General features: G+C 48.7%; 2 protein-coding genes across 5 annotated transcripts in view; one reads left to right on the top strand and one right to left on the bottom strand.

Annotated features, from left to right (window-relative positions):
* The window catches only part of FLII (FLII actin remodeling protein), a 31,008-nt gene extending 20,175 nt beyond the window's left edge, over nucleotides 1–10,833 (top strand). The window contains exons 14-29 of the mRNA XM_043978135.1: nucleotides 264–346; nucleotides 459–533; nucleotides 720–803; nucleotides 2,190–2,361; nucleotides 3,177–3,281; nucleotides 3,589–3,780; nucleotides 5,440–5,628; nucleotides 5,753–5,892; nucleotides 6,074–6,329; nucleotides 6,578–6,732; nucleotides 7,014–7,074; nucleotides 7,233–7,361; nucleotides 8,622–8,728; nucleotides 8,913–9,018; nucleotides 9,400–9,465; nucleotides 10,164–10,833. Of these exons, the coding sequence (XP_043834070.1) occupies nucleotides 264–346; nucleotides 459–533; nucleotides 720–803; nucleotides 2,190–2,361; nucleotides 3,177–3,281; nucleotides 3,589–3,780; nucleotides 5,440–5,628; nucleotides 5,753–5,892; nucleotides 6,074–6,329; nucleotides 6,578–6,732; nucleotides 7,014–7,074; nucleotides 7,233–7,361; nucleotides 8,622–8,728; nucleotides 8,913–9,018; nucleotides 9,400–9,465; nucleotides 10,164–10,298 (2,055 nt within the window). The 3' untranslated portion in view covers nucleotides 10,299–10,833. The remainder of the gene's footprint in view (nucleotides 1–263; nucleotides 347–458; nucleotides 534–719; nucleotides 804–2,189; nucleotides 2,362–3,176; nucleotides 3,282–3,588; nucleotides 3,781–5,439; nucleotides 5,629–5,752; nucleotides 5,893–6,073; nucleotides 6,330–6,577; nucleotides 6,733–7,013; nucleotides 7,075–7,232; nucleotides 7,362–8,621; nucleotides 8,729–8,912; nucleotides 9,019–9,399; nucleotides 9,466–10,163) is intronic.
* Nucleotides 10,834–12,910: 2,077 nt separating this feature from the next.
* Nucleotides 12,911–26,039, bottom strand: part of LLGL1 (LLGL scribble cell polarity complex component 1) — a 103,481-nt gene continuing 90,352 nt past the window's right edge. For 3 of the 4 annotated variants that reach the window (XM_043978138.1, XM_043978136.1, XM_043978139.1), the window contains 5 exons: nucleotides 20,763–20,877; nucleotides 20,032–20,126; nucleotides 18,107–18,227; nucleotides 16,970–17,049; nucleotides 12,911–13,188 (listed from right to left, as the gene is read on the bottom strand). In XM_043978138.1, coding sequence (XP_043834073.1) covers nucleotides 16,971–17,049; nucleotides 18,107–18,227; nucleotides 20,032–20,126; nucleotides 20,763–20,877 — 410 coding nt within the window. In that variant the 3' untranslated portion in view covers nucleotides 12,911–13,188; nucleotide 16,970. The remainder of the gene's footprint in view (nucleotides 13,189–16,969; nucleotides 17,050–18,106; nucleotides 18,228–20,031; nucleotides 20,127–20,762; nucleotides 20,878–26,039) is intronic. The other variant, XM_043978137.1, reaches the window with a different exon arrangement.

Raw genomic sequence — 26,039 nt, 5'->3', positions numbered from 1 at the left:
CACCTAGCTGCCCCAAGCCTATATATATTAAAGCACATTCATGTTTTGGTACATACACTTGGCCCTTGTTCATGAAAAACACTCATTTGTCTTGGTTCATGAAACACTCATCCATGTATACACGTGCATGCATACACACATACACATATACACACACATCCATATCCCTTCTTCATCGTGTCCCTCATACCTCCCCTAGGATTGAGTACCCAAGTGGGCCTCAGCTGCAGGGCTTAGGGCAGTAAATATTTCCCTTCCCACAGGTGTTTGATCATGACATCTCATACATCGAGGGGGGCACAGCCAGTGGCTTCTATACCGTTGAAGACACACATTATGTCACCAGGTGAGGGGGAGATGGAGGCGGAGCAGAGAGGTGGCGCCGCTGGGCTTGCCTGGTGGGGGATTTAACCACATGGGGTCCTAGCTGAGCTTTCTCCCACCCTTGAGTCCTACAGGCTATACCGAGTCTTTGGGAAGAAGAACATCAAACTGGAGCCTGTGCCCCTTAAGGCTGCTTCCCTGGATCCTCGGTGAGTTCTCTGAGTTCCCAGATATGGGGTTTAGCAGAGTTTCCCAGGAGACCCCAGAGATGGAGCTATTAGACCATACCTATTGCCTAAATCACTGGACTTTCCTTTCCTAGTGCATTTAATCTGGGCTAGGAGTGGGTAGAGGGAAATGGGGAGGTGATGGGTGATCATCTCTTTTCCTTCCAGGTTTGTCTTCCTCCTGGACCATGGGCTGGACATCTACATTTGGAGAGGGGCCCAAGCCACACTGAGTGGTACCACCAAAGCCAGGTGCGGTAGCCCCCCCCCCCCCACCTTCCCCATTAGCAGCAGAGCTGGGGTGCTGGTCAGCCAGCCTCACTCCAGCTTCACCTGTATTTTGTTGTTCTTCCACTCTCTCCCTTTTCTACTTTCCTTGACCCTGTTGGCCAGCACCCCAGAACTATTTCCTGAGCAGGCCTGGATGCCTTCTTTTTTTCCTTCTGTCCTCACTGCACAGAAGTTGGGTTTTTCCTTAAAAGAATCTATTAGTATTTGTTAAGTTCTTAATCTGGAAGCCTTGGATAGATTTTAGGGAGTCTGTGACCTTGGAACTTTTAATATTTTGATAATTTTGTTGTTCAGTCATTCAGTCGTGTCTGACTCTTCATGATCCTGTAGACCATAATTTCCGTGATGTTCTCTTGGCAAAAATACTGGAGTGGTTTGCCGTTTCCTTCCCCAGTGGATCAAGACAATGCTTCTTAAACTGTGGGTTGCGACTCCAAATGGGGTCATGTCCCGGAATGCGGGGGGTCATGAAAAATTTGGCAACAGTAAAAGGTTATGTATACCTATTCTGTATACCTGTATGCCCAGGGTCACGTAAGAAGGCCTGGATTAAGACAAACAGAGGTTAAGTGACTTGCTTACAGTCACACAGCTAGTAAGTGGCTGAGATCCGATTTGAACTTGGATCTTTCTGACTCTAGACCCAGAACTCTATCCACTGAATCACCCAGCCACCTCCATTTTGATAACTGCATATCAGTAAAATTAGTTTCCATTGTATGTTTCTGATATATTTTATCTCATATGCATTTTTTTTAATTTTTTTTTTTTTTTAGTGAGGCAGTTGGGGTTAAGTGACTTGCCCAGGTTCACACAGCTAGTAAGTGTTAAGTTTCTGAGGCCGGATTTGAACTCAGGTACTCCTGACTCTAGGGCCGGTGCTCTATCCACTGCGCCACCTAGCTGCCCCTCATATGCATTTAAAAAACATTATTCTGAGGAGTCTATAGGCTTCATCAGACTGAGAAAAAAACATGGAGCATAGAATTGTCAAGTTACAGAATTTGGGAATTTTATTCTGAAGTCCCAGTAATCAGGTAGGGGCAGATGTCACAGTGGATAGAGTGCTGGGCCTGGAGTTAAGAAGAGCTGAGTTCAAATCTAGCCCTAGACACTTACTAGCTGTGTGACCCTGGGCATGTCACTTAACTCTGCTTCAGTTTCCTCATCTGTAAAATGAGCTGGAGAAGATGGCAGACCACTTCAGTATCTTTGCCAAGAAAACTCCAAATAGAGTCACAAAGAATCAGACATGACTGAACAACCACCCACCTTCTCTCAGTCTTTTCTTCTCCAAGACAGATTGCCTTACTTTTTAAAAGTTCTGTCCTCTTCCTCACCCACTAGGTTATTTGCAGAGAAGATCAACAAGAATGAGCGGAAGGGTAAAGCGGAGATCACACTGTTGTCACATGGCCAGGAGGTCCCCGAGTTTTGGGAGGTGCTGGGTGGGGAGCCCCAGGAGATTACAAAGCACGTCCCCGATGACTTCCGTCCTGCCAGGCCCAAACTCTACAAGGTGAGGCCCTGGGCGTCAGGCCTTCTACAAGAACCTAACTCTTGTCAGTTACCAGGTCTGTGCTGACCTTGGGTGTGAGTATCCCTGCCCTCAGAGAGTTTGCTGTCTCTTTAAGGAAGCTGGAGAGATACCCCCCAAAAGCTTCCAGGGAACAGCGGGACCAGAGAAGGGATTGCTCCCTGGGGCCTGGGGTTGATCAAAGAAGGGGGGCTAGGATTGGGGAGGTGTTGGAGGGAGGGTATAACCCAGGAGGTGGGAACAATGTGGACACAAATGCAGAGGCCGGGGCGTGAGCAGCTGTGTAAGACCGCTTGGTTGGAGTCCAGGACGTGTGTCAGGGAGTGGCAATTGATGCAGTGAGGGGCCTAGACCTTCCATCTCAGAATTCTCTGCCCTGTGTGCTTTGGTACTCAACCACACCATGAGGTCTGTGCCTCTCTGGCTGTGTGTATAGGATGGATGGGAGGGGGAGAGATGGGAGGTAGGTGACGACAAAGGCCAGAGCTCTGCACTGGGGGTATTGTCTTCATTCCCCCTTGGATGGTTCAGAGGAATTGTGGGAAGGAAGAATTGAAAGCCTTGGTGACGGGAGATGCAGAAGGCCTTGTTGCATTCTTTTTTTTTTTTTTTTTTTTTGGTGTGGCAGTTGGGGTTAAGTGACTTGCCTAAGGTCACACAGCTAGTAAGTGTAAAGTGTCTGAGGCCATATTTGAACTCAGGTCCTCCTGAATCCAGGGCCGGTGCTCTATCTACTGAACCACCTAGCTGCCCGCCTTGTTGCATTCTAACCCTCCCCTTCCCCACCTTTGGCTTAGGTGGGCCTGGGATTGGGTTACCTGGAACTGCCCCAAATCAACTACAAGCTCTCGGTGGAACACAAGAAGCGGCCAAAAGTGGAGCTGATGCCTGAGATGAGGCTGGTATGTGTGGCGTCTGAGCCCGGGGAGATTCCCAAGATCTTTAAGGCCGGTGCGGAGCCATGGGAGGGCGGGGCCCAGCGCTCTCTGGCCATAATGGGAGTATCAGCCAAGTTAAGAAAGTCCTGGGTCTGGTAGCTTGGAGGGACTCACTGGAAACCTGGGCTCTAACTCATGTTTGGGCGGGAAGAGCTTCGTCTACTTAGCCCCTGGTGAAAATTGGGGTGCCAGTGTCTGGAGGGAGGGGATCTACCACGACAGAGCTCATGAGGTCTCTCCTACCCTTCCTCCCCTGTGTTTGACAATCCAGCTGCAGAGCCTTCTGGATACCAAGTCCGTGTACATTCTGGACTGCTGGTCAGATGTGTTCATCTGGGTTGGCCGCAAGTCCCCACGCCTCGTACGGGCTGCTGCCCTCAAACTGGGCCAGGAGCTCTGTAGCATGCTGCACCGGCCCCGGCACGCCATGGTCAGCCGCAACCTTGAGGGCACAGAGTGTCAGGTGGGTCCCCAGTAGCTTCTGGACTTGACTCCACCCCCTGGACTTTCATCTCGTTCAACCCTGACTTGTTTCCCTGGACTGGTCCACTTGGCCCAGCCCCCATCACATAAGGCTGCTGTGGTTTGGTGGGAAGTAAGATGACCTTAGAGTCAGGGGACTTGTGTTCAAATTCCAGCTCTGCCCCTGTGTCAACTAGGACAAGTCACTTAAATCACTGTTAGCCTCACTTTCCTTATTTGTGAAATGAAGGGCTTAGTCTAGTTGATCTCTGAGGTCCTTTGCCTCTCTAAAGCTTTATTCTAACTTTATCTTCCTTGTGTATTTGCTGGCTCTGTAACCATGGGCAGCTAGGTGGCTCAGTGGATAGCGAGCTGAGCCAGGAGTTAGGAAAACCTGAGTTCAGATCTGGCCTCAGACACTAGCTGGGTGACCCTGGGCAAATCACTTAATCTGTTTTCCTTAAGCCACTGGACAAGGAAATAGCAAACCATTCTAGTATCTTTGTCAAGAATATCCCATGGACAGTATAGTCCACGGGGTTACCAAGAGTCATATGTGACTGAAGAACAGCAACAAAATCATGGGCAAGTCATTCCGCCTATCTGTGGTTGGGTAGAGTTGTGAAAATCAAAGATGACATATTTTGTAAATAAACTTTAAAATCCCAGATCAGTACCAGTTAACAGCTGCTAGCAGTTATCTAATGCTTTAAGGTTCACAAATCACCTTTACATGTTAACCTCATTTGTTCTTTGACAACTGTTAGTTACCCCCCCCTTGTTTTTTTGTGGGGCAATGAGGGTTAAGTGACTTGCCCAGGGTCACACAGCTAGTAAGTGTCAAGTGTCTGAGGCTGGATTTGAACTCAGGTCCTCCTGAATCCAAGGCCAGTGCTTTATCCACTGTGCCACATAGCTGCCCCCTAGTTACCCCCCCCTTTTTTTTTTTTTTTTTGGTGAGGCAATTGGGGTTAAGTGACTTGCCCAGGGTCACACAGCTAGTAAGTGTTAAGTGTCTGAGGCCAGATTTGAACTCAGGTACTCCTGACTCCAGGGCTGGTGCTCTATCCACTGCACCATCTAGCTGCCCCCTAGTTACCCCCTTTTAAAGATGAAAACGCTGAGGTTTACAGACATTAAATGACTTGCCCATGGTCACACAGCTAATAAGTATCTGAGGCAGGATTTAAGCTCAGACCTTTTGAACTCCAAGTCCATAGCTGTAACTACTAAGCCAGCTAAGTCCAAGACAGACCAACATTTCTATTCCCTTCCTTCACCCTTCATCTTGCTGCCCCAACCTTTTAACAGCCCCCTACCCCGCAAAAAAAAACCCCAATTAGCTGTCAAAATTTTTGTTGATATATGTTGTTTCTTTTTTTTTTTTTTTAGTGAGGCAATTGGGGTTAAGTGACTTGCCCAGGGTCACACAGCTAGTAAGTGTCAAGTGTCTGAGGCCAGATTTGAACTCAGGTACTCCTGATTCCAGGGCCGGTGCTCTATCCACTGCACCATCTAGCTGCCCAATATATGTTGTTTCTTACGGCACCATATCATCCCAAGTTTCCCTCCTTCCCAAGAACCTCCCCATATACCAAACAGTATTTTGTACAGGGCGGGAAAGTCAGCATAACTCTTCATACATTGAAAAACCCACCAGGTTTTTAAGGCCAAGTTTAAGAACTGGGATGATGTGCTGAAAGTGGATTACACCCGAAATGCTGAGTCAGTGGTGCAAAGCGACGGGTTGGCTGGCAAGGTGAAGAAGGACGCGGAGAAGAAGGACCAGATGAAGGCAGATCTGACAGCTCTATTTCTTCCACGCCAGCCACCCATGGCTTTGGCTGAGGTGCTGGGGGGACCAGAAGGGAGAGGGATGCGAATGACTGGGAGGGCAGCTCCGACGGGAGTGGGGGGGGGCGGGGGGGGCATCCACGCAAAGGCTCAGCCCTGATGGCAGAGTGGCTTGGCAGGCAGAACAGCTCACGGAAGAGTGGAATGAGGACTTGGATGGCATGGAGGGCTTTGTCCTCGAAGGCAAGAAGTTTGCCCGCCTGCCTGAGGAGGAGTTTGGTCACTTCCACACCCAGGACTGTTATGTCTTCCTCTGCAGGTATGACTCCCCCTCTCTTACCAGCCTCATCTTCTTCCTCAGCCCACCGCTGTGGGGCACGAGATGGACAGAGTTTGGGTCCTTGGGTCCTTCTGGAGGATAGGGGCTCCCAGCATCTCTCCCCTGGGTCTCCTACCTTGGAGAAGGGAGCCCATCTCTGCTTCCCCTCTCCCTCTCCCAGGTACTGGGTCCCTGTGGAATATGAAGAAGAGGAAAAGAAGAAGAAAGCGGCCCCTGGGACCACCGAGGGGGAGGGGGAAGCAGAGGAGGAGGAGGAGGAGGAGGAGGCTGCGGTGGCCGAGGAGAAGCAGCCCGAGGAGGACTTCCAGTGTGTAGTCTACTTCTGGCAGGGCAGGGAGGCCTCCAACATGGGCTGGCTCACCTTCACCTTCAGCTTGCAGAAGAAGTTTGAGAGCCTTTTCCCAGGCAAACTGGAGGTGAGGCCACATGGACTCCCGCTCCCCACTATAGCCTCGAGAGGGGAATAGGGTCAGGGACCTTTCTTGTGTTTGTCTTGAGTAATTTGTGTCTGGCCCAGATTGCCACTAGAGATCACTCCCACACAACCGTCGCCCCAGGGAGGCTCGTGAGGCGCTGAGAGCGTCTGGGCTCCATCCGGCTGCTCCCTGGCAGGGCAGATTCGTCAGCCTCTTTCTTCTCTCCTCCTTCCCTCCCTCTCTTGCAGGTAGTCCGAATGACTCAGCAGCAGGAGAACCCCAAGTTCCTGTCCCACTTCAAAAGAAAGTTCATTATCCACAAGGGGAAGAGAAAAGCCCCAGAGAATGCTCAGCAACCCAGCCTTTACCACATTCGCACCAATGGCAGCGCCCTCTGCACCCGGTACCTGGCACTCTCCCTTTCTCCTCCCTTCCCCAGAAGCCATAGGTCCACTTTCCCCGGGGCCTAGGTCATGTGTCTGTATTTGCCCATCCCTGTGTCACGTATGGGTGTAAGAATCTGAACGTCCTAATGACCTCACAAGAGACCTAGGGACTGTGGGGAGGTGCTTTTAGGGCCTGCTAGGGCTGCCCCAGGGCTTGCTGGGTGGGGACTGGCAGACAGTGGAGTGGGCCTGTCTCCCTGCTTACCTCTGTCCCCACCTTGGCCCGGCCATTCTACAGATGTATTCAGATCAACACAGACTCCAGCTTACTCAACTCCGAATTCTGCTTCATTCTCAAGGTGAGAGACCGTGTCTAGGCAAGGGCAGGGAGAGCCTGGGCCTCCTGCACACCTCCATAGCCCGGGCACGGCCTGGTGTGGGGGTGCCCCATGAGGTTGGGGAAGGAGATGGGCGTACTCTGGGCGGATGAGCACTCCTTCCCTGTCCTGGCCCTTAGGTCCCCTTTGAGAGCACAGACAATCAAGGCATCGTGTACACGTGGGTAGGACGGGCGGCTGACCCTGATGAGGCCAAGTTAGCTGAGGACATCATGAACCACATGTTCAATGACTCATACAGCAAGCAGGTAAGGGCCTGGGTGGGATTCCCCTCTGGCCTGACCCTGACCTCAGGGGTGGAAGAGGGATCATTAATTATCTTATCTCCAGGGTGTGGCTTTTTGTACCCCACTTTTTTTTTACATATGAATATATTCTTTTGGGGGGGGGCAATGAGGGTTAAGTGACTTGCCCAGTGTCACACAGCTAGTAAGTGTCAAGTGTTTGAGGCCAAATTTGAACTCAGTTCCTCCTGAACCCAGTGCCAGTGCTTTATCCACTGTGCCACCTAGCTGCTCCCCGGGTGTGGCTTTTAACCTTTGGGTCATGGGACCCCTATGACAGTCTGCAAACAGAAAAACATATCTCATGCAGCCTAATGCTGTAATTACTAGGGTAATTTTGAAGCAGTGAGAGCATAAACTATAGTTCAAGGTATCTGTAACCATTGTCACATGATATGAAAATGTTTGTGAGACAGGTCCTGCTAATACAGCTATGATTTGTTGCCTATGTCCATAACTGAAAGGAAATAACTCAATTTCAGTTAAAGGTTAGTGAAAATAAAGATGTAATTTTTTTTCGCATGGAAAGGGGTTCGTGGAATCCCTTGAAATCTGTGTGGGGACTGAGGTTTGGTCACTTCCACACCCAAGACTGTTACCTACCCAAGAGTGGCAGTTCTCAAAGTTTGGTCTGGGGACCTTTCAGGAATCCCCTAGACCCCTTCTGGGGGTTCATGAAGTCAAAACTGTTCTCATAATAAGACATTCTAATTTCCAGTATGGTAAACATCAATAGCTATAACCCACATCAGTAAAAACTCTTTGAGGACTTGTCAGTAACTTTGAAGAGCATAAAGGGAGATAAACAGGTTGAGAAAAGCACCGCTTCCCATTGCTGTGGCTGCTGGCCCCAAAGTCAAGAAGACTCAAGTTCAAATCCATCCTCAGACACTTACTTGCTGTGCGATCCTAGGCAAAGTCACTTAATCGCTGCCTGCCTCAGTTTTTTCATCTGTGAAATGGGTGGCTTGTAAAGTGCTTTGCACACCTTAAGGTGCTATGGATGTGATCAGTCACCCCCTTGGAGCAGACCCTGGGGTAGGAGAAGGCAGTGTTGTGTAATGAATAGAACACAGGGCTTGGAACCAAGTATGGAAAACCTAGGTTCAAATCTTGCCTCAGATAAAGAAGTTTTACTGCAGTGGTTAGCTTCTCTAGCTGAAACTGTCCTTGCCTAACTTCCACCTTCACCCCAGCACCCTTTGCTCCCCTTTCTCTCAACAGGTGATTAATGAGGGAGAAGAGCCAGAAAATTTCTTCTGGGTGGGCATCGGAGCTCAGAAACCCTATGATGAAGATGCCGACTATATGAAGTATGCTCGACTCTTCAGGTGAGCCCCAGCTTCCCTGACCTCAATCTCCCTAATTCTTTCCTTTTTGGGCTTAACCCATTTTATTCCATGGAAACCCCCTGCCCCCAGGCTTCCTCACCACTTTCACAGGGGCCACTCAGCCCAACTCGGGAACCTCCTCAACTCCCCCCCTCTGGTGCTTTTCCTTCCCTCTCTGGCGCAGGTGTTCCAATGAGAAAGGTTACTTCTCAGTGTCAGAAAAGTGTTCTGACTTCTGCCAGGATGACTTGGCTGATGATGATATCATGCTGCTGGACAATGGTCGGGAGGTGAGTTCTTCCCTCCATCCTGACTCCCTTATGCTGCTGGTTCCGACCCCTTCATAAGAAGAGTTTCTGACTCTACTGTGGGCACAGCCCCAAGCCTGGCGGGATTGGTGTTAGTGCCTCCCACAGCAGTGGCTCCCGTCTTCCTCAGTCCTCACCAGGGTGGGAATCGTTCTTCCCATTTCATGGTAGAGAAAACTGAGGACTAGAGAATCTCTCTCATGGTCACACTGGCACGTCAGGGATTGACTTGGGAGTGGCACCCAGACAATCCTGCTTGCCTTGTGGCCTCTTCTTGGCACCAGTTCTTTCTTTTTATTGTCAGGATGCTCCCGCCAGGGTGTATGACTTCAGTTGTCTTTCCTTCTTGACTCCACCTTGCAGGTTTACATGTGGGTGGGAACCCAGACAAGCCAGGTGGAGATCAAGCTGAGCCTGAAGGCCTGTCAGGTGAGTGCAGACCATCCCTGTAGCTAAAGCGTCCTCTGCTGGCCCAGCTCATCTAGACAAGGGCTTCTTCACATTTCTGTGTCATGAAGCTAGGTGGTGCAATGGATAGAGCACCAGACCTGAGTTCAAATCTGGCCTCAGACCCTTGACACTTACTAGCTGTGTGACCCTGGGCAAGTCACTTAACCCCAATTGTCTCACCCTCCCCCCCCCAAAAAAGAAGAATATTTGTAAAGGCATAAAATACATAGGATTTACAAAGGAAACCAGTTATATTTTAGATTAAGAATCCCTGATCTCAGTGACTAAGCCCCCCTCATTATACACAGAAGGAAACCATAGCCTTAGGAAAACCAGTTACTTGTCCAAGCTCACATAGCATGTCAGTGGCAGGGCTGGGATTAGAACCTGAGCTGAGCCCCTCTGTTTATTGGTTTGAGCTGGCCTCCCTTCCACTTCCTCTCTCCTTGGGCCCACAAGCTTAGGGATGACTACGGTTATTGTGTTGATCCCTTTTAGTGGAAAGCTAACCTGAGGGGTTAAGCTCTCTGGACCTCGATATAGAAAATGGACAATCTGTCTCTAAAATGAAGAGGCCGGACTGGATCACCTGAGGTCCCTGACAGCTCTAAATCTAATGGGATCGAGGCTATCCTTTCTCTAACCTCTGGTTTGTCTCCTCTCTTCCCCACGGGCAGGTTTATATCCAACACATGAGGTCCAAGGACCCAGAGCATCCTCGAAAGCTCCGTCTGGTCCGCAAGGGTAACGAACAACACCCCTTCACCCGATGCTTCCATGCCTGGAGTACCTACCGGAAGCCCCCTGCCTAGCCCGGGACGGAGGACTAGCCCAGGCTCTTCTTGCCCCTGGCTCAAGGCTGCTAGCACCACCACAAGCTTTAAAAGGACTTCCTACCTGTGAGAAGTGGGGTCCCAGGGTCCTTTAGGAGCCCTTGTTGCAGGTGGCCCTCACATTTGGGGAGGATGGCTTTCTTCATTCTCACCCTTTCCTCGCAGGCTTCTAGGCTCTGTCTGCCTGCACCCCTTTTTCTTAAGCTGTTCTATGGCCAAAGCAGGTGTCTCACTCTGCCCGGGAGGATCTCAGGAGTTCAGGGAGGGAGTATGGTATGTGGAGGTCTGTCTCATGGGCAGAAGGGGACAGCACTGAGCTGCCAAAGATGGGAGTTGTGCTTCCTCTGCATCTATGACTCATTAGGGTTTTCTGACCTTAAGTTATCCAGCCCTGCACCTCCTCCAACTCCTTTCCCTTGCCTAGCACCCCCTCACTCTGGACTCACTGCCCCTTCTCATCAGTCCCAGCAGCACCTGGTGTATTGTATTGTTGGAATAAAAATCGGTCCTGGCACTCCTAGTGCAGACACATGGAGAAGTGATTGGGGGGTGAAGGAGGGAGTAGTATGTGCTGATGGGGCTTTTCCTACCCACTCGTGATTTCCCGGGGACTTTCCTGTCCTCTTTGCTACCCCATGCATGCCCTTCTAGGGAAAAGATCTGAGTCCCTGGGAACTATCTCTGAGAACTGAATAAGGCAGTGAAGCAGGTGTTGGCCGGCTCTAGAGGAAGGAAACTGGCCTCCAGCAAGCTGCAAATGCAGTTTCCGGACAGGAATAGCGTATGGCCTCTTGTTTGGGCCAGGCAAGAGCAGTCCTGTGGATCAGTGACTTTGTTGCTCATACCCACACCTGTTGGCATTCAGTCATGCAACATGCAGCCAACTCCCAGCTTGTCAGGGTTAAAGGTGAAGTCTGAACCCCGTCATCTTGGCTTCCCAAGTCTACAAGCTAGACTGCTGAGATCCTACATCTGAGGGCCTGATCTGCTATTAGAACCAAGGCAGGCAAGGAGCTGTGTCAGGCTGTCCACAGCCAGAAACAGATGCAGTGGCCCTTTAAGATACTAAATGCTTTATTTTCAATATTAAAAACCAGTATTTTTAATACCTAAAACAATGCTAATTAATCTTAACAAAAAGACTCCCCCCACAAAAAAAAGATACATTCTACAAGAGAAGCCCCCTACCACCACTTCTCCCCAACCCCCCCAGGACATAAAATGGGGGCCTGGTCAATTGGAGGGGCTCAGACACACTTATACACACACTCACAGCAGGAACCATCCAGGAGCAAGAATACCAAAATAACTTTAGAAATCTTTTTGTCCAAGTCCCAACGAGGCAACCTTGGCTGTTTTTAAAAAAAAAAAAAAAGAACAAAATCCTATACGCAAAGGCTCCAGCATTCCTGGCCGGAGACTCACCCTAGGCTGAACTCGGGGCCTCAAACTCCTCCCCAACCCCCCTTAAAGTGGCTTTGTTGACTGAGGCTTGGCCCAGGCTGAGTGGTTACAGACATTGGATTGGGAGAGGCTGCCTTGTGATACACGTCCTACGCTGTACCCAAGCAATTGCTCCCGTTTTGGCTGGCCTGGGAAGAGGTGGGGATTGCAGGCTAACAGTGGGGCCCTCGCCTCTCAGTCTCTCCTTGAAACTAAGGCATTACCCGTGACACACAGGGACCTGAGACCCCTCCCCTCTCCCCCCGCCAAAGTCCTCCAGGCCTGATAGCAATTTTGCTTACTTCCAAGGGGCTGCACGATTCTTTCCTCTCTGAAAAGCTAGGTGCCTACCACCACTGTTCTTGGCCTAGTTTCCCCAAGGAGACATCAGCCACTTAGATAAGTCATGGGGAGGAAAAAAAGGTTCTCATGGTCACTGAATAACTCCCTTCCAAGGGATGGGACTGGGAGCTGGGGGTTAGATAAGATAACCTGTCACTAGGTCAGATTTGTGCTTCTGGACAAAATGAAAGATCGAAGAGGCCAACTTCCAACAGGGCCACCTCCGGGGGTACAAGAAAAAAAAATGACTATTCAAACGGGGGGTCGGGGGGACAGAGGCAGCAGCCTGGTCCTCTAATCCACTTCAGGTAGGTAGGTAGGTGTGAGGCATGACGGACTCCTATGTGTCACCAGAACCCCTTGAGCAAGGCAGGGGTATGTCTAGCAGGTGAAAAGGGCATTGAGGAAGAGAATCCAGGATCCAAGATGGGGGACGGGGCTCCTCTGTAGGAAATGCCACAGTACACAGGTCCTGTCACAGCCCACTCTCCGAGGACTTAAGGATGACTGGGGGGGCGGGCACGCAGAAAGGTGGGAATGCATGGGGCTCACCCCTGCCCCTCTGCCACAGACAGGCTTTCTGGGCGAACTGAGGTAGCCTAAGCAGGGAAAACAGTAGGCATGGCTCCCGAGAGAGGCTGTGTTGTGAGAAAGTAATGGGGCTCAGGGAGTGAGAGTTCTATCCCTTCAGTCCATGGGGCAGAAACAGTCTTAGACATGAGAAACATGATTCCTAGGGGGAGTGGGGGTGTGGAAGAGATGGCCAGTGAGGGCCAGGGGGAGGGACATGCAGAGCTCTCTTCTTCCTTGGTTCCTGCTGTCCTCCCCCGCCTCTCCTTACCCCCAAGAGAAGCTGCTTCTTAGTGTCGTTTCAGGGGACCAGAAGGAGGGTGGGCAGGGGTTATGGGGATCCAGGGCACTGCTGCTCTGCCCTGCCAGTTAGAAGGTACAAGCCTATGTTACAGGGACAGTATCCGATGGACACAGGGCAGGTGTGCGTGAACTGCTGGGCCCCTGGCTGGGCCGTGGGTTCTGATCCTCATCACTGGGCTCCGTGCCTGAGGCACAGGCGACAGCATCTGTCCTGAAGGAAAAAACAGGGGTGACCCGTCTGCTGGGTTCATGTACCACGCCGCCCTTCCTCTTCTCCCTTTCCAAGGTCTTGCGTGGAGGCAAGCACCGAGATTCACAATATCGAACAACAGCTAACATCTAAGCATTTTACAAATACCTTATTTGATCCTCACAACGATCCTGGGAGGTAGGTGCTACTATTCTTCCCATTTTACAAATGAGGAAACCAAGGTATACAGAGATTAAATGACTTGCCCAGGAGTCACAAAGCTGGTAGGTCTGAGGCCAGATTTGAACTCAGGTCTTTTTGACTACAGGCCTACTGCTCTGTCCAACTGCACCACCTAGCTGCCCCTATAAAGGGTGGAGACTCCTGGAGCTCAAAAGCGGCAGGGGGAAAGAGGTTGGGGGGAGGGGGCATGCCCCCCAATTCTGCCATAGTCTTTTGGGGCACCATGCCACATACATCTGTGTCCAGGATTCTATGCATGTTTTTGAATATGGCTTCAGTGGTGGTCACGGAACTGAACTTTTGCATCCCCCACTCCCCTTCGGACTTTGGTATCATCAACAGGAAGAAGCTGTTGAAATCACAGCCTAGGGTTTCTTTTCTTTTCTTTCTTCTCCCTTCCTTCCTTTCTTTCATGAGACAATGAGAGTTAAGTGACTTGCCCAGGGTCACACAGCTAGTAAGTGTCAAGTGTCTGAGGTCCAGTGCTTTATCCACTGCCACCTACCTGGCCCCTAGGGTTTCTAAATTGTAAAGAACCAGCCTTAACTTCTTGTTTGAAAGAAAGGATTCTTTTCTTTCTTCCCTTGGGAAATGACTCCAGTAAAATAACTCGCATTTATACTAGTGCTTTCCTCACACGGGGAGTGTGAATTCTGGGGTTCAAAGTTCAGTCTCCTGACTAACCAGTTAGGCACGGTTACAGACTTGTGAAGTGTCCAATGACCAATCGAGCATTCGTGTTTTAGTAACTGGGAGATCAGGTCTCCATATGGAGGGAAGCTCTTCAACAGGATGGCGGCCTGATTGCCTAGGGTGACCTGGCTGATGGAACAAGGGACCGTGGAGGACAAATGCCCTTTGGGAGGTCAGGACTTTCTGGGTCCACCCATCGATGGGGTGAAAGAGAAGAAAGAATACTCTTCTGGGCAAAGGGCACAGGGCCTATCTCCCCAGCTGGAGATACCCCCTAGAATAAAGTCACAGCCAGACAGGAACGGGGTGCAAAGATTGAACTACTTAGGTTCTTTTGTATCTAATTATCTCTGAACCTTGCATCTTGAAGTTTGCAGAGATTTAGAAAGAATAGTCCAATCCTTTTCAGGGGGAGTGGAAACTAAATCCCAGAAGTAGAAATGATTTAGCCAAGAACCACACCCCAGAACTCCTGATTCCCAGAGGAATGAGCATCAGGCTACCTTCCCTCCCTATGTCCCAGTTAAATCTGGGTCACAACCTATTAAAGGAGGACTCTATCTTCCCCCCTGTACCCATTTCTGTTTTCCTCTGGCAGAACTCTTCAGTTGGTGAGCTTCCATCCAATGGAAGGGGGCGGGGGTACCTGACAAGGTAAATGGTGACCCTGAATCTAGAACTTATGGGGATCTTCCTGCCCTGGAACTTAAGGAATCCCCACAGGCCCCAAATGGAGGTCAACCCATTGGCTGAGACACAACTGCCACCTTGCGTCTGACAAAGAAAAGGGGGCCTGGCTCCCTGGAATCCTTGGCTGCTTGATCCCCCTCCAACTCTTCCCTAACAGCTGCTCTTGTTACTCCTTAATGAACCAAAGGTGGTTTCTAACATTTTACAAATATCTCATTGGATCCTCATCAGGGCCACCCTGAGAGGTCGGTTGCTATTATTATCATCCCCAATTTACAGAAGAGGAAACTGAGGCAGACAGCAATTAAGTGACTCGTTCAGGGTCACACTGCTTTTGTTTTTGTTTTGTTTTTTAGTGAGGCAATTGGGGTTAAGTGACTTGCCCAGGGTCACACAGCTAGTAAGTGTTAAGTGTCTAAGGCCGGATTTGAACTCAGGTACTCCTGACTCCAGGGCCGGTGCTCTTATCCACTGCGCCACCTAGCTGCCCCAGGGTCACACTGCTAATAACTATCTGAATCTGGATTTGAATTCAGGACTCCCTGGATCCAGGTCCAGCACTCTATCCAGTGCACTGCTAGCTATCTCTATTGTTATTATTATTCTGGTGAAGTCTTTTCTGGATTCACCCTGTTAGTATTCTCTGCCTCCTTAAATTATCATGTATAGTGTAGCCTCCCTACAACAGAATGTAAACTCCTTGAAGGCAGGGAATTGTTTTTCATTTTTGTTTTTGTTTTCCCCGTGCCAAATACACTGACTGCCCTGTTAAAAAAAATTAAAAGCAATAATAAACATTGATGTAGCAATTTTAAGATTTACAAAGTACTCCGGGGTTTATAAAGTGCTTTTATGTCTGTTATTTAATTGTAGATAATACAATCTACAATTGCTTTTAATAAATGCAATTTGAATTGGATTGGCCAAGACATCTGTGAAAATAGCAACAGAACGTAGAGTTAAACAAAGGCTCATAGGGGCAGCTAGGTGGCACAATGGATAAAGCAGCAGCCCTGGATTCAGGAGGACCTGAGTTCAGGTCTGGCCTCAAACACTTGACACTTACTAGCTGTGTGACCCTGGGCAAGTCACTTAACCCTCATTGCTCTGCCCAAAAATTTAAAAAAAGAAAAGGAAAAAAAGAAAGGCTCAGGGAGAAGGTTGGGGTGAGCAGGTAGAAGATGGGGCTTGGAAGCCAGCCATAGAATCAGCAAAACTAGGTTCAAATACTTCCCACTTACTCCTTGGCAGTTCCCAGATAAGTCATTTAACCTTCACAGCCTTCAGTTTCATCATTTATAAAATGTTGAAGAGTTTCACCTTGAGGTTCTAGTCCCAGCTCGAGCCCTCCTAATTTTCCAGGCATACACCTTATTCCGTGGCCTCCTGGCTGTTTTATCAACAAGATACTCCATCTCTCGGCTCCAGGCATTTTCTCTTTCTGGCTGTCCTCCTTCTGCTGTGACTACTGACCTCCCTGGCTTCTTTTAAGTTCCAACCCCCTCTTTAATTCTAGTGTCTTCCCTCTATTAATTACTTCTTATCTATCCTATTCTGTAACTTGCTTTGTAAATACTTGCTTACACATTGTTTCTCCCATTCGATTGTAAGCTCCTTGAGGACAGGGACTGTCTTTTGCCTCTTTGTATCCCCAGCACAGAACAATGCCTGGCGAATAGTAGATGATTAATAAATGCTTATTGATTAATTGATTGATTAACCCTAATTTGATATGAGACTTTAGACAAACGATTTCCCATTACTTGGGCCTCTGCTAAAGGGATGATATTGAACTATAGAACTTCGAATGTCTTAAGCTCAGTCCTAAAAGTCTATGATTCCGAGACTATCGCTTTTTTTTTTTTTTGCAGGGCAATGAGGGTCAAGTGACTTGCCCAGGGTCACACAGCTAGTAAGTGTCAAGTGTCTGAGGCTGGATTTGAATTCAGGTACTCCTGAATCCAGAGCCAATGCTTTATCCACTGCGCCACCTAGCTGCCCCCTATCACTTTCAAACTCAAAGATTCTAAGATTCTTTTCCCCTGGGTCTCTGCAAGCAGCCTACAGAGGATGCAAATACAGATCTGCAGACTCAGAAACTAGATGTTTTTCCTTCCTAAATCTCCTTTTCCCCCAGGCCTAGACAGTAGTTTCTAGCTACCAAGCTCCCCCTCACCTTATTTGATCAGGATTCCTGGAGATCGGGCATCATCCTCTGCTATGTTTCTCAAATTTTTTTCTGCTTCCTCTGAAGAGCTGTAGGGGTTGAGAAGACTGTCATCAGACTGAGAAAGGAGGCTCCCCCCCCCCCCGCCCCAGTTCCTATTTCTAGTATGGGAAGAACACGCCTCCCAATACACCATGTAGAGGGATGAGGCCATTGGGTATGGGCTGAGATGGGGAAGGATATTCTTGGGTGCCCCATCCTATTCATCACCACCCTGGGGGAAGAAGGACCCTGGGGCTTGGAAGAGTGAGACTAAGGGGTCTAGCTCTATCTGCTTCCTCCCCTGTCCCTTCCTGAATCACTGCTGTTGCCTGGGATCTGCTCCCGGCTGCTCATTCTCACCTCACTCTGACCTTTGTTTCCCTACCTGGCTAACAACTGCCACAACCTGGGGACACTGTGCTAACTATTCCCCCAAGTCTTCTCTCTCTCACCATCCCACTTGATTTTCTCACATGAAGTCTGAGAAGTACGTCAAACGGAAATTTCCCATTTTCATTTACAGCAGAACAGGTAAATAACTCGCCTGAAGACATATCTAGTTAGAAGGAGAGTCAGAATACAACACTGGGCACTTTTGTGTGAGGCAGCTGGGTGGCCCAGTGGATAGAGCACTGAGCCTGGAGTCAAGAAGACCTGAATTCAAATCTGGCCTCAGATTCTTACTAGCTGTGTGACCCTGGACAAGTCACTTAAACCTTCTGTGCCTCAGTTTCCTCTTCTGCAAAGTGGGGATAATAACAGGTACTATCTCACAGGGTTTTTGTGAGGGTCAAATAAGTTGACATATGAGTTGACACTTTTTCTGGGAACAGCCAGGATGGGTTGAGGCTAGGGGGGAGGGGTGGCAGTTTTCCCTATGGGCAATTTTCCTTTTCTTTCCCTAAGGGGAATTTTTTTTTTGATTGAACAACCTGGGAGAACAACCTGGGCACCCACTGGACTCTCCAGAGATCTGGGTTTCCAAGGCTAGGTCAGCTTTGACGTGACAATAAAAGGTCTGGTGGGAGAAACCGAGGTGGGCCAAAAGAATGTTAGGGCCCCCTTGTGGCCAGCCAAGGGAAATAGGCCTCCTCCTGTCCTCACCTCAAGAAATCCTTCACTTCTTCCACGGTGATGTCACCTGTGCTGTCCAGCGTGTTTTCTGTGCTGTTGGGAGAGTCTATGGAGGCTGGGGAGAGGGCAGCCTGGGAATGCTCTGGGGTTCCTTAAGAGAACAGAATGGAGTAGTTAGGCCTGGGATGTGTCACATCACCCTGGGGATTCCTGGGGCCAGGCCTCTGAAGGGGGCCAAGAACATGACCCTCCCTCTACCTCCTCTTTCCTTCACCCGCAGCTCTATTTCAGAGTCCTGAATTATGAAAATTTGTCACCCAGAAAGAGTCAGTGGTGCGAAAAGCCTAACAAGACTGAATCCCTGTACAGGGTCCTCACAGAACATGCAAGGGAGGGGGAAGATGTGGTAAGCCCAGGGAGAGGGCCCAAAGCCAGAACAAAGATGGGGTGTGGAGGCATCCCACTTGTCCACTGGCCCACCACCTCTACCTCCCCCAAGGCTTCAGCTGGGATTCTGTACTGGATATTGTACTAAGTTAATGGGGCATGGCTCTGGGGATGTATTTCTACCCTCTACGAGACCCAAGCCTGCCATAAAGGGCCACCCCTTCCACCCCACATCTTAAGCCCATCTCTTCCCCTAGGGACTTGTTGGATCCATAAGGTTCTAAGGATCCTACTCCTCTCCCTAACAAGTGAAAAGGGACTCTAGGTGCAGCATCTCGGTTCCTGAGCCACCACCCTGGTGAAGTCCTCACATGCCCCCTGGTAATAGGTGGAAAATGGGGCATCTCTCATTGCTTCCTGGACACGGCCACACATCAATACATGTTCACCTACTGCACATATCTATACACATATGTTTATCATTCATCCTCCCCTCCTACCTGATGAATCTTTTTTTCTGCTCCCTGCTTTTCTAAGTCTCATCCACAGAACTGTAGCTTTTTAAAAATGAGTTTAGGGTTATATTGGATCATTGCCTTGCTGAAAATAACCACATGCTTCCCAGCAGATCATCCCCCACTATTGCTGTTATTTTGTATACAGTACATTTCACTCTGCTTCAGTTCATGTAGGTCTTTCCAGGTTTTTCTGATGGTATCCTGTTCATTATAACCTGTATATAGTACCTTAAGCTTGACAGAGAATTTTCTTCATAAAAGCCCAGCAAAGTAGGTACAATATTTGGAAAATAAAATTCTGTTAAAAAAAAAAAAAGGTTAGCACTACAAAAAGAAAAAAGAGTTTAGGGGCAGCTAGGTGGCGCAGTGGATAAAGCACTGGCCTTGGATTCAGAAGGACTAGAGTTCAAATCCAGTCTCAGATACTTGACACTTACTAGCTGTGTGACCCTGGGCAAGTCACTTAACCCTCACTGCCTTTAAAAAAAAAACAAAAAAACAAACAAAAATGACTTTTAAAAGGCCTTTAGTGGGGCAGCTAGGTGGTGCAGTGGATAGAGCACTGGCCCTGGAGTCAGGAGTACCTGAGTTCAAATCCGGCCTCAGACACTTAACACTTACTAGCTGTGTGACCCTGGGCAAGTCACTTAACCCCAATTGTCTCACTAAAAATAATTAATTAATTAATTAAAAGGCCTTTAGTGATCATGTGATCCAACCCTCTCCCTTTGATTTAAGCAGATGAAGAGACCAAAGCAGAAGTGGTCCACATGTATATGCACATACATATTGTATATACACCCACACAGAAAATGAATGTGGCTAAAGCCTAGACCTCCTGATTCTTGGTTCTGGTTCCTGACCTTTAAAGTGAGACTTGACCTGACCAGGTCAAGTCTCACTCCCTCCTTGAGACCTACCTGAACCACACTGATCTCTCCCAAATACGGGACACCACCTCCTTTCACTTTTACCCAGTCTCCTTCTAGCCCTTCTTCCTCTTCTTCCATTTCCTGCACCCCCCACCCCCTGCAATACTTGTGTACTCACCAGCTCCATCAACAAAGGAATGGTTCCCCTCAGACACTGGCAGCACGTGGGTTCCATTGGCCTGGCTCAGCTTGGGCGATCCTTTGTAATCATTGCTGGAAAAGAAGGGAGAGGGTGTGATAGTGGGGAGAAAGAGGCAGCCGCCAGGGGAGAGGAGGGGGAATGCTTCTTTGGAAGAGGCCACTAGACTGTGAAAGCAGGGGTAGGAGGCAGCTACAAAAATCTGGCCCCGGTCACTCCGATGGGGAGAGACCATTCAAAAGGTCCCATGGAATGCCTCAACATCTGGTTTCCCAACAAAGCGCGGGACTAGGACGAGCTTTCATGACTTAGTAGTGAGTAAGATTCAGCAACTGTGCCACAGTACAGAACCCTTCTCCCCGGAAGGCTGGCACATCTAGACACTGAGTACATCTGCATTCCAAAGGCTTCTTTTGCTTTCCCTTGACCACCAAGCTGTCAGCTGGGGCTTCCTGGCACTCAGTGCTAGGGGCCACTTGGCAAACATCAGCCTGAGGAGGGCATTGGCACACCATCTTCTGAGTCACAATTGCCCAGAGGGTCTTAGGACAGGGCCCTAAAGAGATGCAGGATCCTTTTCAAGGGAGAGGGGCAGTAGTGGGCATCCTGCCAGGAGGTGGAGAGTACCCATGACTCCTCCTCGCTGTCATCAGGCCCTGGGCAGGAGGAGTCTCCTCCCCCACCCCCAGCACCCCACCCACCCCTGGCACCTGACACAGATGGTATCATGAGGTCGGATGAAATCTAGGGAGCACAAAGGTTCTGTGATGTTCCTGGCACTCAGGGAAAATCGCTCAAACTCCGAAGGGGAGATCAAGTAGAAGCCTGTTGGGAGGGATGGGGAGGAGGAACGTGAGCAACTTCCCAATGAGTCAATGCCTGCCCTCACCCTCAGGGTCCTGAAGTCTCCTTTAATACGTCAGGTTGCACTAAATAAAACAAATCCTTCTCCAGCTAGTCTCCAGCCTTCTTCCTGTCTCCTGACCTTTGTTCTCATCATTTTCCTTTCCCTGGGAGCCTCTCCTCTACCCGCCCCACCCCCATCCCATCTCTCTGGCACTGAGTGAGTCCTACCACCTCCAGGAAGGATTCCTTGATTGCCCTGATGGCCAGTGACCTCTCTCCTTTTCTGACCTCCTGTTGCACCTAGAGGTTATCCCATGAAGTTTGGCCCTTGGGTATTCTCTGGCTCTCTTAAGAAAGTCATTTTCTGTATTGCCAAATGGGGCCCAATATTTACTTGTTAATTGAGTCCCAAATAGGGCAACTAGGTGGCGAAGTGGAGAGAGCACTGGGCTTGGAAAGAGGAAGATTCATCTCCATTAGTTCAAATCTGGCCTCACACACTAGCTCTGTGACCCTGGGTAAGTCACTTAACCCTCTATGCGCCTCATTTTCCTCCTCTGTCAAATGGGCGGGACAAGAAAATGACAAACCCATCCAGTATCTTTGCTAAGGGGGTCATGGAGAGTCAGACATGACTGAAAAGAGTCTCCAGTGTTTGTTCCCAAAGAAAGCCTAAACAAATAAATGAACCAATTTGGTCTGATTAATTCTGGTTTGGTTTTGTTTTGTTTTTTGCAGGCAATGGGGGTTAAGTGACTTGCCCAGGGTCACACAGCTAGTAAGTGTCAAGTGTCTAAGGCCGGATTTGAACTCAGGTCCTCCTGACTCCAGGGCCGGTGCTTTAACCACTGCACCATCTAGCTGCCCTCTGATCTGATTAATTCTTATTCAGGAGGGCAGCTAGGTGGAACAGTGGATAAAGCACCAGCCCTGGATTCAAGAGGACCCGAGTTCAAATCCGGCCTCAGACGTAGCTGTGTGACCCTGGGCAAGTCACTTAACCCCCATTACCCCACAAAAAACCCCCAAAACAAACAAAAATAACAATAAATTAATCAATTCTTATTCAGGGTTAGGCAGGAGTCAGGGCTAATCATCCCCTCTGCCCTCTCCCAAACCTCACTACCATCCCAAGTCTCCTGTGGTAAGTTGAAGATATTAGAGAGGGAAAGTGATTTAGAGAGCTGGACCTGGCTGGATTCAGGAAGACCTGAGTAGAAATCCATCCTCAGGCACTTAAAAGCTGTGTAAAACTGGAGAAATCAGTTTAAAAAAAAAAAAACAAACCTCTTCCTGCCTCAGTTTCCCTATCAGTGAAATATGCATAATATCAGCATTTACCTCCCAGGGCTACTGAGAGGATAAAGTGAGATATCTGCAAAGCACTTTTTAGTGTTATAGAAATGCTAGCTATTTACTGGCAGCTAGGTGGTGCTGTGGGGCAGCTAGATGGCCCAATGGATAGCATACTCGGCCTGGAGGTGGGAAGACCTGAATTCAAATTTGACTTCAGACACTCACTAGTTGTGTGACCCTGGACAAGTCATTTAACCTCTGGAGAAGGGAATAGTAAACTATGCCAGTATCTTTGCCAAGAAAACTCCAAATGGGGTCACGAAGAGTCAGACGTGACTGAACAACAATGTGGTCCTGTGGATAGGTGCTGGGCCTTAAGTGAGGAGGCCCTGCATTCAAATCCAGCCTCAAACACTTAATAACTGTGTGTCTCTGGTCATACAGTTTTCTCATCTGTAAAAGGAGATTAATAATGGCTCAGAGGGACAGCTAGGTGGCACAGTGGATAGAGCACCGGCCCTGGATTCAGGAGGACCTGAGTTCAAATCTGCCCTCAGACACTTAACACTTACTAGTTGTGTGACCCTGGGCAAGTCACTTAACCCCAATTGCCTCAACAACAAAAAAATATATATATATATATATATATAATGGCTCAGAATTAGGATTCCTCCCTCCCAGGATTGTAGGGAGGATAAAATGAGGCAAAATGTATTTTTTAAAAGCCCTATTAATGGCAGCTATTATTATTTTAATGTTAGCTCTTCTTATTGGTGACTTGCCCTGAGTCACAAGGCATAGCTGGGGGAAGAACTATGAGAATTCCAAACCAGCTTCACTATAGGGAAGACAAGGCCTCATTTCTACAGCCTCATACCATTGGCTAAGAGAATGGAGAAGCTCTTGCTTGCATCTCCTCTTGAGATACCTAAGGGATACCCCATTTTTATCTGCTGAATTCCTTCCAAGCCTAAAAAAGCCCAAGTCAAAGGACCCCAACTGTGAAGACTCCCTTGCCCCTCCACTCCTCACCTCACTTAGCACCTTTTCTGAATAGAACCCTTGATGGTTTAGAGCTCTTCCTTTGAAAACTGTTATATCCTTTGGCTGTTAATTAATTGGGGAATGAGTTTTATTCTTGCAAATTTGAATCAATTCTTTTTTTGTTGTTTGTCTGTTTGTTTGTGGGGCAATGAGGGTTAAGTGACTTGCCCAGGGTCACACAGCTAGTAAGTGTCAAGTGTCTGAGGCCGGATTTGAACTCAGGTCCTCCTGACTCCAGGGTCAGTACTTTATCCACTGCGCCACCTAGCTGTCCTGAATCAATTCTTTATATATCCTGGAAATGAGATTATTCCCAGTTAAACCACCTCCTTTCTAATTTTAGCTCCATTGGTTTTGTTCTGCATGGCACTTTTTTCCCCACCCATTATATATTTTTTCTGTTTGTTTGTTTGGTTGGTTTTTGTTCGTTTTTTTTTTAGTGAGGCAATTGGGGTTAAGTGACTTGCCCAGGGTCACACAGCTAGTAAGTGTTAAGTGTCTGAGGCCGAATTTGAACTCAGGTACTCCTGACTCCAGGGCCGGTGCTCTACCCACTGCGCCACCTAACTGCCCCATATGTTGTTTTTTTAAAATAATTATTGTGAATATGTCTTCTTCCCCCATCAGACTGTAAACTTCATATAGGCAGGGATTGTCTTATATAATCCTATTATCTTTCCCACTGATCAGCACAAAGTTCTGTTAGCTACTTCTTGGCTCAAGTTGGGGGCCTGCTGCCCCAGGCTAAGCACTTAGCCCCCAGAGCTGGGATTATAAAACAGAAGGAAAGTGTGGGGCTCATGGAATGTGGGAGCAGGGTCAGCCAGGAGGGACAGACAGCTGTGAGAGTCTGGTGGGGCCAGGATTGGGGCTGGTGGTGCAGGTATGAAGAAAATCCAGGGCCCTCTAAACCCATCACTCCCAAGAAGGGAATGGACTAACTCCCAAAATCCATCTCTTCAAAACTCTGTGATTCTTTTGCATTGCAATTTGACTAGAGGCAACTAGAGGTGTGGAAGAACCCCGGACCTACACAGAATGTCTACAAGATGCTTCTGTTACAAGAACCCTGTGATGGAGTTTTAGTAATTTTATTTTGTTGTTCTTGTTCAGTTGTGTCTGACTCTTCATGACCCTTTTTGGGTTTTTCTTGGTGGTTGGTTTGCCATTTCCTTCTCTAGCTCATTTTACAGATGAGGAAACTAAGGCAAACAGGGTTAAGTGACTTGCCCAGGGTCACACAGCTAGTAAGTGTCTGAGGGCACATTTGAACACAGGTCTTCCTGACTCCAGGCTCAGCACTATCCACTACATTACCTAAGCAAGCATTTTTATCCCCACTTCAGGGATGAGGAATCAGAGGGACAGAGAGGACAAGTGACTTCTAACCATTTCAACAAGCATTTTTTTTTTTTAACTGAACACCTATTAACATTCTAGTCATTCTCGTAGGGGTTGGCGGAAAAGAAGACAAAGACGAAATGGGGGGTGGTGCAGCTAGGTGGCCCAGTGGATAAAGTACTGGCCCTGGAGTCAGGAGGACCTGAGTTCAAATTTGACATCAGACACTTAACACTCACTAGCTGTGTGACCTTGGACAAGTCACTTAATCCTCATTGCCCACTCCCCCCAAAAAGATGAAATAGTCCCTTGCCCTCAAGAAGCTTATAATCATCATATTGCTAGTAAGTGGTGGAGGAGGGTTTTGAAGCCAGGCTTTCTCACTACAAGGCTGGCACTCTTTCTGCAGTAACATGGTGTTCCTCCAGTCCATTGCTATGGGCCACTGCTAGGGCTTTTGGGGACTAGGCTGGAAGTCAGGGGTGGTCATCCATATTGGCCTTATCTGTGCCACCAGAGGGAGAGGAAAGTCATTGAGGACTCAAGATTGTCAGAATGTGAAGGGGTCTTGATGATAATTTTTCAGAAAAATAAATTGAGGCTCAGAGAGCAAGAGGGGCCTGACCACACTTACATAATAAGTACCATAAGAGCCTGGCCTAGAACGTTAACCAACATTACCTTGGCTACTCTCCATAATCTGACCAAAACCCCCAAGCAAGAGGCCACTAGAATGTTGCTGGGCATCTGCAATGGTTTGTTAGTCATAAGGAAAAGGGCAGAAATCTGCACGTGTGCGCGCGTGCACGCGCACACACACACACACACACACACACACACACACACACACACACACACACACAATAGTCCCGAAAGATATACCTGAAATGGAGCCTTGGCCCACAGAACCTACGTGGAACTCCCATCCTGAGATGGCCAAAGAAAGTGCCTTACACACTGTCTAATATCACTAGACCCACACCCATCATACTACCACCCTGGGAGCTGGCATATACTTGTTTTCTGCCATGATACCTTTGGGAGCCAGGTCACGGGTCTTCTTCCCATAAAGTCTCAAAGCTCAGTGTAAATTTTCCTCTTCATTAACCTCTTGTTCTGACTCCTTCTCATTCCTTTTTTTTGGGGGGGGGGCAGGGCAATGAAGGTTAAGTGACTTGCCCAGGGTCACACAGCTAGTGTCAAATGTCTGAGGCTGGATTTGCACTCAGGTTCTCCTGAATCCAGGGCTGGTGCTTTATCCACTGCACCACCTAGCTGCCCCTCTTCTCATTCTCGTTTAAGTATTCCAACCCCAGGGTCCCAGTAATTCCATAAGCTTGTGCTCCCTCTCCCTGCCCCTCAACTTTCTGTCCACATGATGAGAGATCTGCTGTCCTTTCCCGACCCATCCAAAATAACGAAATGACAAAATCATTTTGTCACAGTGGGATGGGATAGGG

Source organism: Dromiciops gliroides, chromosome 1, assembly GCF_019393635.1.
Source record: "Dromiciops gliroides isolate mDroGli1 chromosome 1, mDroGli1.pri, whole genome shotgun sequence".
NCBI lineage: Eukaryota > Metazoa > Chordata > Mammalia > Microbiotheria > Microbiotheriidae > Dromiciops > Dromiciops gliroides.
The sequence above is the reverse complement of the archived record's forward strand: the minus strand, read 5'-3'. Positions and strand labels throughout refer to the sequence as shown.